Source organism: Schistocerca piceifrons, chromosome 9, assembly GCF_021461385.2.
Source record: "Schistocerca piceifrons isolate TAMUIC-IGC-003096 chromosome 9, iqSchPice1.1, whole genome shotgun sequence".
Classification (NCBI taxonomy): Eukaryota; Metazoa; Arthropoda; class Insecta; order Orthoptera; family Acrididae; genus Schistocerca; species Schistocerca piceifrons.
This window is the reverse complement of record NC_060146.1, coordinates 83664603-83681254: the sequence shown is the minus strand read 5'-3', so window position 1 is coordinate 83681254 and position 16652 is coordinate 83664603. Positions and strand designations below refer to the sequence as shown.

Here is a 16652-nt window from a genome sequence, read left to right as displayed (position 1 = left end):
GCAGAGAAATTTTCAACCTGCCCATTTAGAATGAGATTTTCACTCTGCAGCGGAGTGTGTGCTGATATGAAACTTCCTGGCAGATTAAAACTGTGTGCCCGACCGAGACTCGAACTCGGGACCTTTGCCTTTCGCGGGCAAGTGCTCTACCAACTGAGCTACCGAAGCACGACTCACGCCCGGTACTCACAGCTTTACTTCTGCCAGTACCTCGTCTCCTACCTTCCAAACTTTACAGAAGCTCTCCTGCGAACCTTGCAGAACTAGCACTCCTGAAAGAAAGGATATTGCGGAGACATGGCTTAGCCACAGCCTGGGGGATGTTTCCAGAATGAGATTTTCACTCTGCAGCGGAGTGTGCGCTGATATGAAACTTCCTGGCAGATTAAAACTGTGTGCCCGACCGAGACTCGAACTCGGGACCTTTGCCTTTCGCGGGCAAGTGCTCTACCAACTGAGCTACCGAAGCACGACTCACGCCCGGTACTCACAGCTTTACTTCTGCCAGTACCTCGTCTCCTACCTTCCAAACTTTACAGAAGCTCTCCTGCGAACCTTGCAGAACTAGCACTCCTGAAAGAAAGGATATTGCGGAGACATGGCTTAGCCACAGCCTGGGGGATGTTTCCAGAATGAGATTTTCACTCTGCAGCGGAGTGTGCGCTGATATGAAACTTCCTGGCAGATTAAAACTGTGTGCCCGACCGAGACTCGAACTCGGGACCTTTGCCTTTCGCGGGCAAGTGCTCTACCAACTGAGCTACCGAAGCAAGGTTCACAGGAGGGCTTCTGTAAAGTTTGGAAGGTAGGAGACGAGGTACTGGCAGAAGTAAAGCTGTGAGTACCGGGCGTGAGTCGTGCATAAACTGGGCAAATGTCAAGCACTGGAAGGACGTGAACTTTTGTGAGCTATGCTTCGTATTATTTTCAGTAAAGTGGAAGAACTGACAACCAACAAGTACTAGAGGGTACTCTTTTTCTGTACCTTCCAGTAAATAAACATTTTATAATCAGTAACAAGTTACAGATAATTTAATGTGTACTAAGGTAAACACCTATGTTCACAGAAGAAAGAGTCTTTCTGCCTCTATGTTGGTTGTTCTTATCCTGTTTCATTAATAAGGTCTATGTTGTTAGATCAAAGTGAAAATGTCTTATGTTGCAGGAAGGGTGTTGAAGAAAGTGTGAAGATGGTTTCTTATACAGACTGCAACAAATTACAATTTATTAATTGAATGTATGAGTAAAATAATTGTGAGCAACATAAAAAGAAATGTTTTTTACTTTAAAAACAATCATACATTGTCAAGCAGAGAAATTTTCAACCTGCCCATTTAGAATGAGATTTTCACTCTGCAGCGGAGTGTGCGCTGATATGAAACTTCCTGGCAGATTAAAACTGTGTGCCCGACCGAGACTCGAACTCGGGACCTTTGCCTTTCGCGGGCAAGTGCTCTACCAACTGAGCTACCGAAGCAAGGTTCACAGGAGGGCTTCTGTAAAGTTTGGAAGGTAGGAGACGAGGTACTGGCAGAAGTAAAGCTGTGAGTACCGGGCGTGAGTCGTGCTTCGGTAGCTCAGTTGGTAGAGCACTTGCCCGCGAAAGGCAAAGGTCCCGAGTTCGAGTCTCGGTCGGGCACACAGTTTTAATCTGCCAGGAAGTTTCTGCCCATTTAGTTTGAAAGAGCATATTTTTTGTATATGAAAAATGGAGAAGAATGGCAAGATGAAGGGCTATAAGGGAGAAGAGTAGGGAAGAAAAGAAGGATGCAGCAAATGATTAGAACAACAAACAGAAAAGGGCTAGGAGAGGGGAACGAAAGATAAGACGAAAAACTGGGAGAAGTGTAAAGATATAGGGAGAGGGAATGTGGATGATGACATCAAGGTATAAATGTTATAGAATAAGAATAGCAGTACAAGATGAAGAAAAGAGACGAAAAATAAGTGGGAGAAGAAAGCATAATGAAATGGGTAACAGACAGTAGAGAAATATAACTATGGGAATGAAGGGAAAGAGGAGTATGAAGAAAGTGAGAAAGGGAAGAAACAGAGGATAAGAGGAAAGAGACTGTGGGTAACGGACGAAAATGAAGCAAAAAAGGATGAGAAAAAACTCGAGGAAGGCAGTATTGTTTGAAAGCAGACTGAAAGAAAATACAGAAAGAGAGATAAATAAAGATGGTACTCAACCAAAGATTAAAAAGAATGGGAAGAAGAAACAAAGGAGCAAATGAGGGACACAGGATGGAAAAAGAAGTGAAAGAAGGAGAAGGATCAATATGAGGAAGAAGCTGAGAGGATTAAGGTAGAGGTGGGTGGACAAGGTGGAGGAAAATTATGATGAAATGTCTGAGGAAAAATGAGTAGAAGTAGGAGCTGAAGAACTGGCATGAGACAATGAAAGATGAAGAGCAAGAGTTGGAGGAAGAGTTGGAGGAAGTGGTGGAGAGAAAAGGAAGAAGAACAGGAAATATGAGTTGGATAATGTGATGGAAGAGAAAGAGAAATGTGGATGAGGGAAAGGGAATGAAAAAGGAGTAGGATCTCAGATGTGGGGAAAGTACACTAGACTCTCGCTGATCCGATCCTCAGTAATCCAGCCTCTCTGTAGTCTGGCACACATCCCAAAACACGTGCTCAATGAATTATCGTGCGCAACAATACTTAGTTAAACAATGCTTTATATACTGATTTGAAATTGTAGCTTTCTTTACAGCTCGGAATCATGTCTTCTAAAATGAAACAAGTTACGCTAGACCTCAAGCAGAAACTCGTGATTTTAGATAAGTTAAATCGAGGTTCTTCGCAGAAAGCGATTGCTGCTGAGTTCAGTGTTGGACGAGCGACTATTTTTGACATCAAAAAGAAAGAAGATGTTATTCGACAGTACTTAACAATGGATAGTGAGTTGGAAAAACGGCTGGTAATGCGAAAGAGTGAGAATGAAGATGTTGTGACGTAACAAGACTGTTACGCCACACTGAAGTAGCCGAAAGAAAGGCACGCGTACACACACGCCGACGTGCGTGAATTCTGGAACAGTATAACTATTGAATGGTAGCAAGAAAAGTACGTAGCTGCTTTATACTTAACTTTATTAGTTGATGACTACAGCGTTCTTCATGAGACACTTGTACTATAACTCTCTAACTATGTAAGGCTAATGGCGCCTTGCTAGGTTGTAGCCATGGACTTAGCAGAAGGCTATTCTAACTGTCTCTCGGCAAATGAGAGGAAGGCTTCGTCCGTATTGTCGCTAGCAATGTCGTCGTACAACTGGGGCGAGTGCTCGCTCGTATATCGAGACCTGCCTTGTGGTGGCGCTAGGTCTGCGATCACACAGTGGCGACACGCGGGTCCGACATGTACTAAATGGACCGCGGCCGATTTAAGCTACCACCTAGCAAGTGTGGTGTCTGGCGGTGACACCACAGAAGATGTGGACGTAGCTGTTTATAGATGGTTCATACAACAACGTTGTAAAGGAATTCCAGTCAGTCGCCGGATTATAAAGTAAAAAGCAGCTGCATTTAACAAATAACTTGGAGGTAGTAACTTGTTTGCAGCGGGTGAAGGTTGGCTATGAAAATGAAAAAAAAAACGACATGGCATTCGGCAGCTGACAGTCACCAGGGAAAGTCGCTCAGCTAACGTTAAGGATGCTGTTGAGTTTGTAAGCAATATACGGAAGATAACAGAGGAAGAAGATTTAGCTACTGATGCCTTGTATAACGCTGATGAAACAGGACTCCTTTACAAGATGCTTCCTTCAAAAACATAGCTGCCAAGAACGAGAAGGAAGCTCGAGGTTACAAGCAACAGAAACAGCAAGTAACATTAATGGCTTGTAATGCAAATGGAAGTCATAAACTACCGCTTATGGTGACTAGAAAATCCCAGTATTCACGTTGTTTTCAACACACTTACATAAATACTCTACCAGTGAAGTATTGCGCTCAGAAAAAAGCGTGGATGGACAGACAAATATTCTTTCGGTGGTCTCATGAAACATTTGTGAGAAAAGAGCTAAAGAAGAAAAAGCTTCCACTGATAGTTATCCTTAAAACCGACAATGCTCCCAGTCATCCTTCAGATGTTTCTCTAAAGTCCGATGGTATACATGTACAAGAACTCTTTTTCCCAATCACTGTGAGAGCACTAATTCGGCCCATGGACCAGGGAATTTTGGAATCAATTAAACGTCATTATCGACATTCACATCTCGTCTCCTTGCTGAATGAAAGTGAAAACGACTCTATAGAGACTACGCAGAAGTCGTGGAAGGCAATTAACATACGTGATGTTGTTTTCCAAGCAGCTGAAGCATGGGGTAAGGTGGAGAGCGCTACCGTAATGAAGATTTGGAGAAAATTGTGCCCATCCATTGATGCCGAGTTGGATCCAGTAGTGAGTGACAACGATGAACCAGTCAGTTCGGAATTATTAATTACTTTGTACACTGACATATTCCACAACATTCCAGGAGGAGACGAAATTCATGATGAAGATGTTACTAAGTGACTGAACGAGGAAAATTGTGATACAAACCAAACTTTAACAGATGAAGAAATAATCAAAAGCGTGCAAGAAAGTAATGATGAAAGTGATGAAAAAGAGAGCACAGCAGGAGAGCGCATGAAGATTTCTCACAGCGCTGATGCTGAAGCTGCCGAGGTCTTCCTGGAGTACATTATGCAACAACCAGATACATGCAATACCGATGTAATGTTTGTAAAGCGGTTGCGTGATAAAACATGATACCGTCGCGTATCGTCATTGCGACAGTTAAAAATTAGGGACATGTTTCATAGTGAGTGATACGACTGTATAATTATGTACAGTGTACACTCAAGGACTAAGTTTTTTTTCAAAATTAATGTATTTTTGGATTTAATAAAGTATATCCTCTATGTTAAATTGTATCCTTCGGTTTAATAAAATACAGTACACTATATCGCCTATGTTTTCAAAAAAAATAAAAAACAAAATAAATGAATAAAATGAATTTCAGACACTCAATAATACGGTACTTCCGCTAATCCGGCACCCATATGTGCCAGGAATGGCCGGATTAGCGAGAGTCTAGTGTAATGGGGAATAAAGTAGTGGATGAAGACCAGGAGGAAGAAGAATTGGATGAAGTGGTGGAGCAAGAATGAAGGCAAAGTAGAAATGATGCAGTGATGAGTTTAACGTGAGAGAGGAAGAAGAGAAGTGCAAATGAGGAAAAGGAGGTGGAAGTATAGAGGGAGAAACTGAAGAAACAAAAGGAAAGAAGTGGGAAAAATAGGGAGAAAGAAGAAAAAAAAGAGGAATGGCGATGAAGAGGCGGAGGAAACTACAGACATGGGTGAAGTAGAAAGGGGCAATGTAATATAGAATTAGCAGGAAGAGGAAAGCAATCAGAATCTGGAGGACAGATCTCTGCCTCAGGCTGTAACTCACTTCGCCCTGAACCTCGTCGAGTGGTACCGCAGTCTGCCCGCCTGGCTTGATCAGAGCTTCCAGCAGGCTCTGGCGTGTCTTGGTAGGTCCGTCCTCTGTGGCTGCCGACCTGATGGCGATGCACTTCAGCGGAAAGTTGTTCAGCATTTTCACGAACCTGAGCAGACCACGTCCTTTGGAGGTGAGCTGCAGCAGGAACTTGCTCTGCATCCATGGCCGGAATACCATCTTCTGCAAAAACAATGTGGCTCTCGTCAATGCTGGTCTCCATATGAGGGGGACCTGGTGGCGAGAGGGGGGGGGGCGTGGGGGGGGGGGGGGTTGACAGTAGGCCATGAAACACTGGTCTCTGTTAATCTAACCAATTCGCACAAATTACAGATACTGGTGAAACTGCTTATGTAACACCAAATATATAAGAGTGAAAATTTAATTCATTGTAAAAATTGAAAAATTGATTTAACTTATAAACTACTACATATCAGTTCCTGGCTGCTCCTATTGGTTAGTGGTGGTCGCTATTGCGAGCACCAATGTCAGTAAACCAGCTTCCGGGAAACAGATACTTTTCTCCAGCCTGGAGATGACGGATCAGCCTTTCCTTTATCTAGCTAACAGTGACTTCACTGGCCCACTCCTCCTGTTTGCAGAGGCGAATGATTCCCGAAGGAACGCCAATTTTTTCCAGCACGGTTTTGGAAAAGAAACTTCTCAGAACTGACAGAAACAAGCACCTTTCGGTAAGTACTATAAGCATTACCAGGACATAACTGAACGCAGTGCCTTACTGATGAGGCAAAACTCTTATGACCACCAGCTTAGTACCTTGTTTATCCCTCTTTGAAAAGAAACACATATCTGATTCTGTGTATCATGGATACGACAGTTAGTTGGCAGGTTTGTAGAAGTATGTGGCATTAGATCTCTACGCACAGGTCATAGAGTTCCCGTAAAAACCGAGCCGCTGATATGGATACGCCGTAATTGCACGTGATAGTAATCAAGGCGAGTTCAATAGGATTTACATGAGGTGAATTTCGTCGCCGAGACATCAATGTGGGTTCACTGCAATGCTCCCCAAACCACTGTAGCGGGGTTCTAGTTCCGAGACACGGACAATTATACTGCTGTAACATGACATCGCCTTCGTCGAAGACATCAAATATGAAGGAATGCAGGTAGTTTGCAGCTGTCAGCGTGTCTTCCATTACTACGACAAGTCAAATTCAAGAACAGGAGAATATCTCCCATAGCATAATACTGGTCCCACTATCCTGCGTACGTGGCGCGCTGCATGTTTCGAGCCGCCGTTCCCTTCGATGACGGCTTTTTTGGAGATGACCCTCGACCTAGTGTAGCAAGAATGTGATTCACCCGGAGAGCCGACACGTTTCCATTGATCGACGGTCGAAGCCTGATGGTCCCCAGCTCACTGCAATCATAGTTGACGATGTCATTTGGTTAACACGTGAACCCGTAGGTGCGGTCTGCTGCGGAGCTCCACGTTCAACAATGTATGATGAGCGGTGTGCTGCCAAACACTTGTGCGTGCACCAGTTTTGTTCTCTTTCGGCAGACGTTCTACAGTAACCAGCTATCCTATATTATGTAGTAGAAAACTCTCCGAACCCCACGTTCTTTGAAGAGTCGCGTAGGTCCAACCATTTAGCGTCCAGTGGTGGTTTCACTGTGCTACGTCTTTTCATAGATCCGCACGATTGTAGCATGTGAACATTCGACCAATTTCACCGTTTTCGAGGAACTCGCTCACAGGCTCTTAGTAATAATAATCTGCCCTTTATCATTTCGCGTATCTCAATGGTTTTCCCGATTTGCAGCCCATATCTTCGCTAGCGTGATCCCCTGTCGGTGTCTGCTCCGCTTACATACTTCTGTTAGCGCATCACGCCACTAGGTGGCATCGAATGTTGCGGTGGGCAGTGGTCAGATTGTTTTGGCTTATCAGTGTATATTCTGCTGTGGAAAGTGATTAATCCAAAGGTCGGCATATTAAAATAATTTCGTGGAGCAATGTTACTTGCTGACAAAGTAGGACTGTCTGCTTAAAGCTCTTGCAAAGCTAGCACGAAAGTCGTAGGCCCTATGAGGCAGAGCTGTGGTTAAAAATTGCAGGGTGTATGAAGACGGGAGTGAGCGGTTGTCATCAGTGTAGCGGTTTTCCGCTTTTTGTAAGAAACAGAGCGAGGTATAAGTTAGCATTTGATAGATAAAGCTTAAAGCTCTTGCAAAGCTAGCACGAAAGTCGTAGGCCCTATGAGGCAGAGCTGTGGTTAAAAATTGCAGGGTGTATGAAGACGGGAGTGAGCGGTTATCATCAGTGTAGTGGTTTTCCGCTTTTTGTAAGAAACAGAGCGAGGTAATAAGTTAGCATTTGATAGATAAAGCTTTCATATTGGAACGTGTAGAAAACAACAAGGTAGACTTGGTGAGGTCTTTAGAAGACAGTAAATTCAGTTTGCTCCAGTGGAAACTTGTAGCGTTTTCGAGTGTGCGCGTCTCTCTTATGACCATAGATTGTCATTCTAAGGACAATGACTGAAAAAAATCCTACCAGCAGAAAAATAGTTAATGTACAGTTATTAAATTTTGGGAATACGTCTGTCCAGGAAACGTATTTAAGTAATTAACACTGCAAAAGACTTGGCGATACCGTTTACGAAAACGTCTGCAGGGCATCATGCACGTCTACTCAAGCCGCACTTTTCCAGGCACATAATAGCAAGTAGGTGGTGCTGCACACCGATATTGATGTTGACCTTGAACCGGTGGGCCGACATGGTTCAAATGCAAATCATTTGTGCAGAATATTTTAATACACATATCCTGTGAATATTAAAGTCGTCGCTCAAGTCTTTCTTTCTCTGTTCTTTATGAACATAAGTGTAGTTTATTTGGAGAAAAATAGTATGCTCATCTGCTCAGATGAACAAAACATAACTAACACTCAAAATGACTGATCGGCTGAAGGCCTTCGTTTGTCAACTCGAACTTTGTCGAGTTTTCCACAAATTAAAATTTACAATCCAGAATGAGATTTTCACTCTGCAGCGGAGTGTGCGCTGATATGAAACTTCCTGGCGGATTAAAACTTTGTGCCGGACCGAGACTCGAACTCGGGACCTTTGCCTTTTGCGGGCAAGTGCTGTACCAACTGAGCTACCCAAGCACGACTCACGCCCCCTCCTCACAGCTTTACTTCTGCTAGTACCTCGTCTCCTACCTTCCAAACTTTACAGAAGCTCCTTTCTTTCAGGAGTGCTAGTTCTGCTAGGTTCGCAGGAGAGCTTCTGTAAAGTCTGGAACGTAGGAAAAGAGGTACTGGCAGAAGGAAAGCTGTGAGGACGGGGCGTGAGTCATGCTTGGGTAGCTCAGTTGGTAGAGCACTTGCCCGCGAAAGACAAAGGTCCCGAGTTCCAGTCTCGGTCCGGTACACAGTTTTAATCTGCCAGGAAGTATAATATTTACAATGTTGTTCTGCTCCATTGGACACTAAGTTCCACAAGAGTTTACTTTGCGGTCCTGCACAGTAATATAGATCCCTGGAAAAACAAAATACAGTCAATGATCCACCAAAGTTCGTCAACTAGTTATAGCATGCAAACACAGAGGCTGGACCGCCGGCGAAGTTGCAGAGGCCAGGTGGTGTCCGTCGAGGAAGCAGTTGGTGGATGGAGGGCAGCGGCGTCGCAGTGGAGCGGATGACTGTGTGTAGCTCTTGCTCGACGTGAACTGACCCTGTACAGCTGTGTGCGGGTCTAAATACTGTCTCGCGGCAGCATATTGCAGGAGCTATTTTAGGTCACGTGGGTCGCGGATGCAAAGAGGTTCCCCCTTCTCCAGTTCGCGACTCCTTGTGGCGCTGCTACGGTCACCCAGTGGAACGGCTGCAAAACTGTTTCCTGGTGCAGAGCGGTTGTGCCAAATGGTCCCCGACTGTCAGTGTCTCCAGTCCCGTAATTCCCTAGGAATTCCTCATAGTCCTTCTCAAACATGCACCTAAGCGCATCAGCTAATTGATAGCCTAAACACTTAATGTTCTCCACAAGGAAACTAAATGCGTCCATCCCAACGTGCCACTGTCCCCATTTTTCTGGGATGTGTCAGGACCGTACTTAGGGCCCGATTGTCGGTCTGAAGAGTAAGTTGGCGGGCTCTAAATAGAATTTAAAATTTTCGAGGGCGAACGTCATCGCCAGGGCCTTCCATTCGTCGACTGAGTACGTTAGCTCAGCTGTGGAAAGGGCCCTCGAGGCATACGATACAGCCGACGACTCACAGCTTTCTCTCCCAAAACGAGATCAGCAACTCCAGAATTCGAAGGGTCAGTTTGGATCAATTAGGGGCACTCGAAATTCTGAATGGACAAGACTGGTGGACTACTAACGACGTCAGAGGCGAACTGGATTGCCGACTCTCTCCCCACTGCAAGATTTCTCTCTCCTTACGTGAATTATTCAATGAGCCGATCTATTGGACAAAATTAGCCACGAACTTCCTAAAGAGTTTTGCCATGCTGACGAAATGGGTGACTCCCTTCTTATTCCTTGGAGAGGAAAATTTATACAAGTTGCGTGTTCTTTGCAGAACGAATACCATAATGTGATGCCACATAAAGGAAATTTGTTTGCCATCAAGACTGATCTCGGTTGGCTTAATAGTCAAACCGGCCTCATGGAGGTGGATCAGGACCTGTTTCAGATGTTGGATTTCTCTTTGAAGATCGAGCTGTTTGCAGCAACATCATCCGAAAAATTGTATGTGATTTTTAACTTTAGATCATACAATACCACATCTGAAACTCACTACAACAAGGCTGCCCCTGCGGATAACTCGATTAAAATCATAGAGATTTTATATGGTGCAAAATGCGGCTACATTATTTGCAATATTTGGTGAGGGGACAACACACCTGGATTTTATCCAAGACAGTGGACCAGCGTTTCCCCACAAACCAAGCAATACAGTTGTGTCAGTCCGGTAGCGGCACTGACTCTCAAATAACCTTATCATTATGTACTGTGTAGTTTAGAACTAGACGATAACCAGCCCACCTGTTTTCTGAGACTAAAACATCGTCGAGGCGTATGGGGAGGTAGATGATCTTGCAGTGGCACTACAGAGCTTGTTATCCACGACTTACCACAAGGCTTTCGTCGTGGTGGCTGAAAGCCTGTACTGGCGTTTTCAGACAGCAATATCGCCTGTCAACCATATTTTATATTTATCCTTATTCGTGACCCCCAATTTGCCGAGTGGGACATCAAGAAATCGGCCGAGCACCTGTAACTGTTAACTAGCTTAAGTATGCCCCAAGTGACTTACCTCATACACCATTAATTGCACCACAACACAGTTGATCCCCTGAACCGACTGACAAGAACACAAAAGAAATTTCCATTAAATTTCGGGCATGTACTTCCGGCCAAATACTTCTTATTCAACTGGTATTTCGGCCGCGTATCGTCCGGCCATCCTCAGAGTCGCTAGACTGACGGCAAAGTGCCAAACGCGGTCTTGTATCCACCACTGCGGCGGTACTGCGCATGCGTGTCAAAGAGGTTGATTGGTGGGAGAAACGTCAACTCACGCACACGCCACACGTTGTTCAGACATTCGATTCGCTTGTCGATGTACATTCGGCGAAAGGAACACCTTGAAGACTCCTCTGCAATTTAATTACTCTAAGAGCCGGATCCCTTGCCTTATGCAAATTAAAACCATTAGCTCAGTTTATTAAGTTATCGGTTAATTTCTGTGGTTTCCTTGAAAACAGAATCCCAAAAGGAAGAGGTGGACATCAAAATCTTCACGTCACTGTTGTTCATCGAATGACCCACATATAAACAATGTTCTGTCACATCTGTCTGGCTGTAGTAAGCGCTTCAGACATTGGTGCTCCACTCACCTCTCATGAATGGTGCGTGTTGTATGACCCGCATATGACTTACATCGTTTAAGTAGATCATCCATCAAATACCATCTACGAATCCACTAACGGCGCAGTGCACACCCACAACTGGTCCTGACAAGTTGATGTAGGGCGGCTTCCCGATGGAGTACACAAGCGATGAATACGTCGATATGCTTTTGATGCTGGATGCATCCAATAACCAAGCTTCTGCTGCTGCTCAAGCATATGCTGCCCAGTATCCTCAAAGGCGCCTACCTGATGAGAAAGTTCCTTATTTCCTGGAGGAACGCTTTCGGGAAATTGCTACAATTCGTCCACAATACAGATGTCGTCCAAGGAGTACACATATTCCACAAAAGAGGACGCGATTCTTGAAACTGTTCACCAATCACCTTGACGAAATACACGTGATATTGCAGGGCAGTTCCACATCTCTCAAAGACCGGTTGAAGCACGATGGAGATCTACATACATACCGGAATAATGGAGATAGAGAGGTAAAAATTGACACACATGCTTGGAGTGGCATGGGGTTTTAATAGAACAAAAACTAAAAAAAAATAAAGAATCACAAATTTATTCAGTTTTCAAATTTATACTGACTTTTTTATCACCCGGTAAATCTACATACATATCACTACATATTACATGTTAACTTAGCATCATCAGGAAGAAGACCACATTCGACAGGTACAGTTTTGTGATTGGCTTTTGCACCAAGTGGAAGATAATGAACATTTTACAAATAACGTGGTAAGGACTGACTTATCAAGCTACGCTCGTGAAGGTATTTTCAACATCCACAACAGCCATTATTGGTCGGAAGAGAACCCAGATGTCACCTGTGAACCTGGCTTTACATTATGGGATAAAGCTGTGGGCTCGAATCGTGGGAGGCGTCCACTGGCCCTTAAACTATTGCAAGACAAGTTGAATGCACCAGTATGTTGTACATTTCTTTGCACTACTTAGTGTGATGTAATAAAAGATGCACCAATTGGTGTTCGGCGACAGCTACGGTATCAGCGTGATGGTGCACTGTGACACTTTGGAACGAATGTGCGTTTCCAGGGAAATTGATTGGTCTTGGACTTCCAGTGCTCTGGCTTCCACGTTCCCTGAACCTTAATCCACTAGAATTTTATTTGTGAAGACACTTAAAGCAACGAGTTCATTATACTTCACACATGGATGTTTCCGACCTAATAGATCGCGTGGATCACACTTCCGCAGTCGTGGATTCAGCTGCGATGCGTAGGGTCCAGCAAAGTATGATCCAGAGAGTCACGAAGTGTTCGCAAATCCGAAGTGGTCGCTTTTGAACATCTTCTCTAAAGTGATCGTTGCTTGCACGTATACGTATCAGCTCTGTGAAGGTAAGCCTGGAATGTACAGAATGAAATTATTGAGCATAGTGTAATGTGCAATCTGATGTAGCCTGTCTGTTAAGTTTCTTGTACATCATTGAGTACAGACAATGTTAATGTATTCAGATCTGTTTTTTGTGGCCCTTATGTGGGTCAAGGAAGAAAGAAGGTGGTCGTTAAGATCTGTAAGAAGTTCATGTTACACCATAATGTTTAAATAAGGTAAGAGTAACAGAAAGAAATATATACACTGTGGAGTTTTAATTGGATAAAATTTGATGCTTTAACTGAAAAAAGGAGTTTGGCACAGACGCGTCTCAGACGTCGGCGAGTCTGCATATTCATTCTCGACGTCATTGCTTCGTCTCACTGTGCTGTCGGCCGGAGTGGCCGAGCGGTTCTAGGGGCTACAGTCGCAGGTTCGAATCCTGCCTCGGGCATGGGTGTGTGTGATGTTACGTTTAAGTAGTTAAAGGTTCTAGGGGACTTATGACCTCAGCAGTTGAGTCCCATAGTGCTCAGAGCGATTTGAACCACTGAGCTAGTGGGACAGCCCTGGCGCTCTTCAGGGTTCACAGTGCCACGCTGCTTGGCGACGCTGCATGCAGTACAGTGTTGCCAGAGCCTCGTTTTTAAATCGCATTTCTGTTAAAGCTATTGGTGGAAGTAGGCTATGTAAGACCAACTTTTGTCATCAACTGAAATGGGGAATCGCCTGCCGACCTCCAAGTGTGGAATTTTTTCTTCACCCTGTATGTTACCTCCTCTAACATTACTGCATTCTGGGTACGTTTGGGCTGATCTGCTGAACAGGGAGGGGCAGAAAGCTATTTTGGTACATCTACAAGCTACATCAACACTCAATACACTGCAAGCCACCAAACAGTGTATGGTGGAGGGTACCTTGTAGCACCGATGGTAACTTCCTTTCCTGCCCCACTAGCAAACAGAGCGGGGAAGAAGCGGGTTTACTTACATGCCTCTGTAAAAGCCCTCATCTTCTCTTCACGGTTCTTGCGCAAGACGTATTTTGGTGGCATTACTCTGGTTCTCCAGTCTGTTGCAAATGCTGGTTCTCTACGCGTTTTCAGTAGTCATTCCTAAATGAACGTCTTCTTCTCTCTAGGTAATCTCATTTCAGTTCGTTAAACAATTCTGTAATACTAGCATTTTGATGGAACATACTGGTGACAAATCCAACAGCACGTCTTTAGTCCAACATTGTGGGGCTCTCAAACACTCGAGCAGTCCTCAAGTGTGGGTCGCCCAAGTATTCTCTCAAGGTCTCTCTAATTTCCCAAGAACCCTTCCTACAAACCGAAGCCTAGCGTTCACCTTACCTACATACGACCTTACGAGACTGTTGCACATCATATCACTTTCGAAAGGCATGTCTAGATATTTAGTTGCTTGACCATGTCAAGCAGGGCACATTATTAAAACATTACTGAATTTCTTTCCCTACTCGTCTGCATTAACTAAGATTTACCCACAAGAATTCCTGCTGTATCCTCCTACAGTCACATAAAAGACGACGTTTGCTAACACAGGCACATAAAGACGAGTACAGCAAAGTCCACTGGACTGCGAGAATATGCGGCTGGTTTCCTGGTCACTCCCCCAACGCTACTACATCCCGAGTAGTCCGCAAAATCACCAGAAATGAAACCCATAGAAAATCTGTGGCAAAAGCTGCAGTAGCAGGTGAAATGCTGACTTCAGCATCAACGCAATTTAGAGGACCTACCAGATGGAATCCTCATTGGGTGGCTTAACCTGGAGGTAGCATACCTGCACGAACTTGTGGAGTGACCGAATCCAGGCTCTCATCAAGTTCAGAAGCGGAATTACATGCAATTAAATGATGGTTGAATTGATATCTCTAGCAGCAACTAATATTTTGTCCGATGAGATTACACACTGAGGTGGCAAAAGTCAAGTATTATATTTGGCCCCCCTTCAGTCGCCGTGGCGCAGCAGCTCGACGTGGCTGGTACTCAACGAAATATTGAGCCATGCTGCCGCTTTAGCTGTCCATAACTGCGCAAGAGTTGCCAGGGCAGAATTCCATGGACGAACTGGCCTCTCGATGATGTCCCATAAATGATCGATGGGATTCATGCTTGGTGATGAGGGTTGCCAGACGTATCATTTCAAATGACCAGAATCTTCTTCAGGCCAGTCTCGAACTACTGTGGCCCAGCGCTATGGCACATTGTCATCCATAAAAATTCCATTGCTGTTTTCGAACGTGAAGTCTACAAATGGCTGAAAATGGACTGCAAGTAACAGAAGATTAACATTTCGAGTCGATAATCGCTTCAGTTGGACAAGAGGACCCACTCTATTCCATGTAAGCATAGCCCATACCATTATGGAGCGACCACCAGTCGCCTTGTCGACAAATTGCGTCAATGGCTTTATGGGGTCTGCGCCACGCTGGAGCCCTGCTATCAGCTCTACCCAACTCAGATCGGTACTAATCTGACCAGGCCACGATTTTTCAGTCATCTACAATCCATCCGCAAAGGTCATTTGGCCAGAAGAGGCACTGCAGGCGATGTTGTGCCATTAGCAAAGGCGCTCGTGTCGATTATCTGGTGCCGTACCACTTAACTCAAAATTTCGCCGCAGTGTCCTAAAGCATACCTTCGCCATACGTCCCACGTCGTAGGTTAATGCGGTTATTTCATGCGATCTTGCTTGTCTCCTAACACTGGCAACTCTACGCAAACGCCGCTGCTCTCGGCCGTCTGACACTGTGTTGTCTACAGTGAGAGGTAATGCCCAAAATCTGGCATTCTCGGCACACTCTTGACACTTTGAATCTCGGAATATTGAATTCCCTAACGATTTCCGAAGTGGAATGTCCCATACGTGTAGCTCCAACTACCACTCCACATTCAGAGTATGGTAATTCCCATCGTGCGGCCATAATCACATGACTCACCAAAGTACAAATGACAGCCCCACCAACATACTTTGAGAAGACAGTTTTACCGTCATCGATATGTTCGATATATCACTATCCAATGACATTTGTCATCTCAGTATACATTGTATTCTGAAAAGTTTCCAGACCGACACATTCAACCTGCGTAGTTGCTAGGTACAATATCATCTTTGCTTACATTGTGGTTGTGTGTTCCTTCAGTGCACTGTTACTCAGTTGTCATATAGATGTGGCAGCCCATGCAGTAGGTCGTGAGTGGACGATGGTATTTACTAATGCAGAAAAAACCGACATGTTCATCATCTATGAATAGTGTAGGAAGAATGCAGTTCGTTCTTGTATGGTGTATGCAGCAAGATATCCCAATAGACGTAAATCATCTGGGTAGTTATTTATCAACCTCTTCAACCAGTTACGTGAAGGAGGTAGACAACGTAACTGGAGGAAACAAGTGATGGAAGAAGAGGGGGAAATTAATGTTCTTGCTACTGTTGCAGTTAAACTGCACATTAGTGTCAGGAACGTGTCCTAGGTAACATACCTACCACATCAGTTTCCATCAGGAGCTGCATGGAGACGATTATGATGTGGTGTCACCGCCGGACACCACACCTGCTAGGTGGTAGCCTTTAAATCGGCCGCGGTCCGTTAGTATACGTCGGAACCGCGTGTCGCCACTATCAGTGATTGCAGACCGAGCGCCGCCACACGGCAGGTCTAGTCTAGAGAGACTCCCTAGCACTCGCCCCAGTTGTACAGCCGACTTTGCTACCGATGGCTCACTGTCTACATACGCTCTCCTTTGCAGAGACGATAGTTTGGCATACCCTTCAGCTACGTCATTTGCTACGACCTAGCAAGGTGCCATAATCAGTTATTATAATCTGAACAGATAATATTGTGAGTCATGTACCGTCAAGAGCGACGTTCATCATTAATGGATTAAAGTTAA

The 16652-nt window shown here is 44.6% G+C and overlaps 1 protein-coding gene and 5 non-coding genes across 6 annotated transcripts in view; 1 reads left to right on the top strand and 5 right to left on the bottom strand.

The window, feature by feature from the left end:
• Window positions 1–16652, bottom strand: part of LOC124717239 (cytochrome P450 4C1-like) — a 117665-nt gene that overhangs the window by 36052 nt on the left and 64961 nt on the right. The window contains exon 4 of the mRNA XM_047244041.1: window positions 5449–5679. Within this exon, the coding sequence (XP_047099997.1) occupies window positions 5449–5679 (231 nt within the window). The remainder of the gene's footprint in view (window positions 1–5448; window positions 5680–16652) is intronic.
• Trnas-cga lies at window positions 95–169 on the bottom strand. The gene has a single exon. It is a non-coding gene; the product is annotated as a tRNA-Ser (tRNA).
• Window positions 396–470, bottom strand: Trnas-cga. Its single transcript has one exon. It is a non-coding gene; the product is annotated as a tRNA-Ser (tRNA).
• On the bottom strand, window positions 697–771 carry Trnas-cga. Its single transcript has one exon. It is a non-coding gene; the product is annotated as a tRNA-Ser (tRNA).
• On the bottom strand, window positions 1404–1478 carry Trnas-cga. Its single transcript has one exon. It is a non-coding gene; the product is annotated as a tRNA-Ser (tRNA).
• Window positions 1566–1640, top strand: Trnas-cga. The gene has a single exon. It is a non-coding gene; the product is annotated as a tRNA-Ser (tRNA).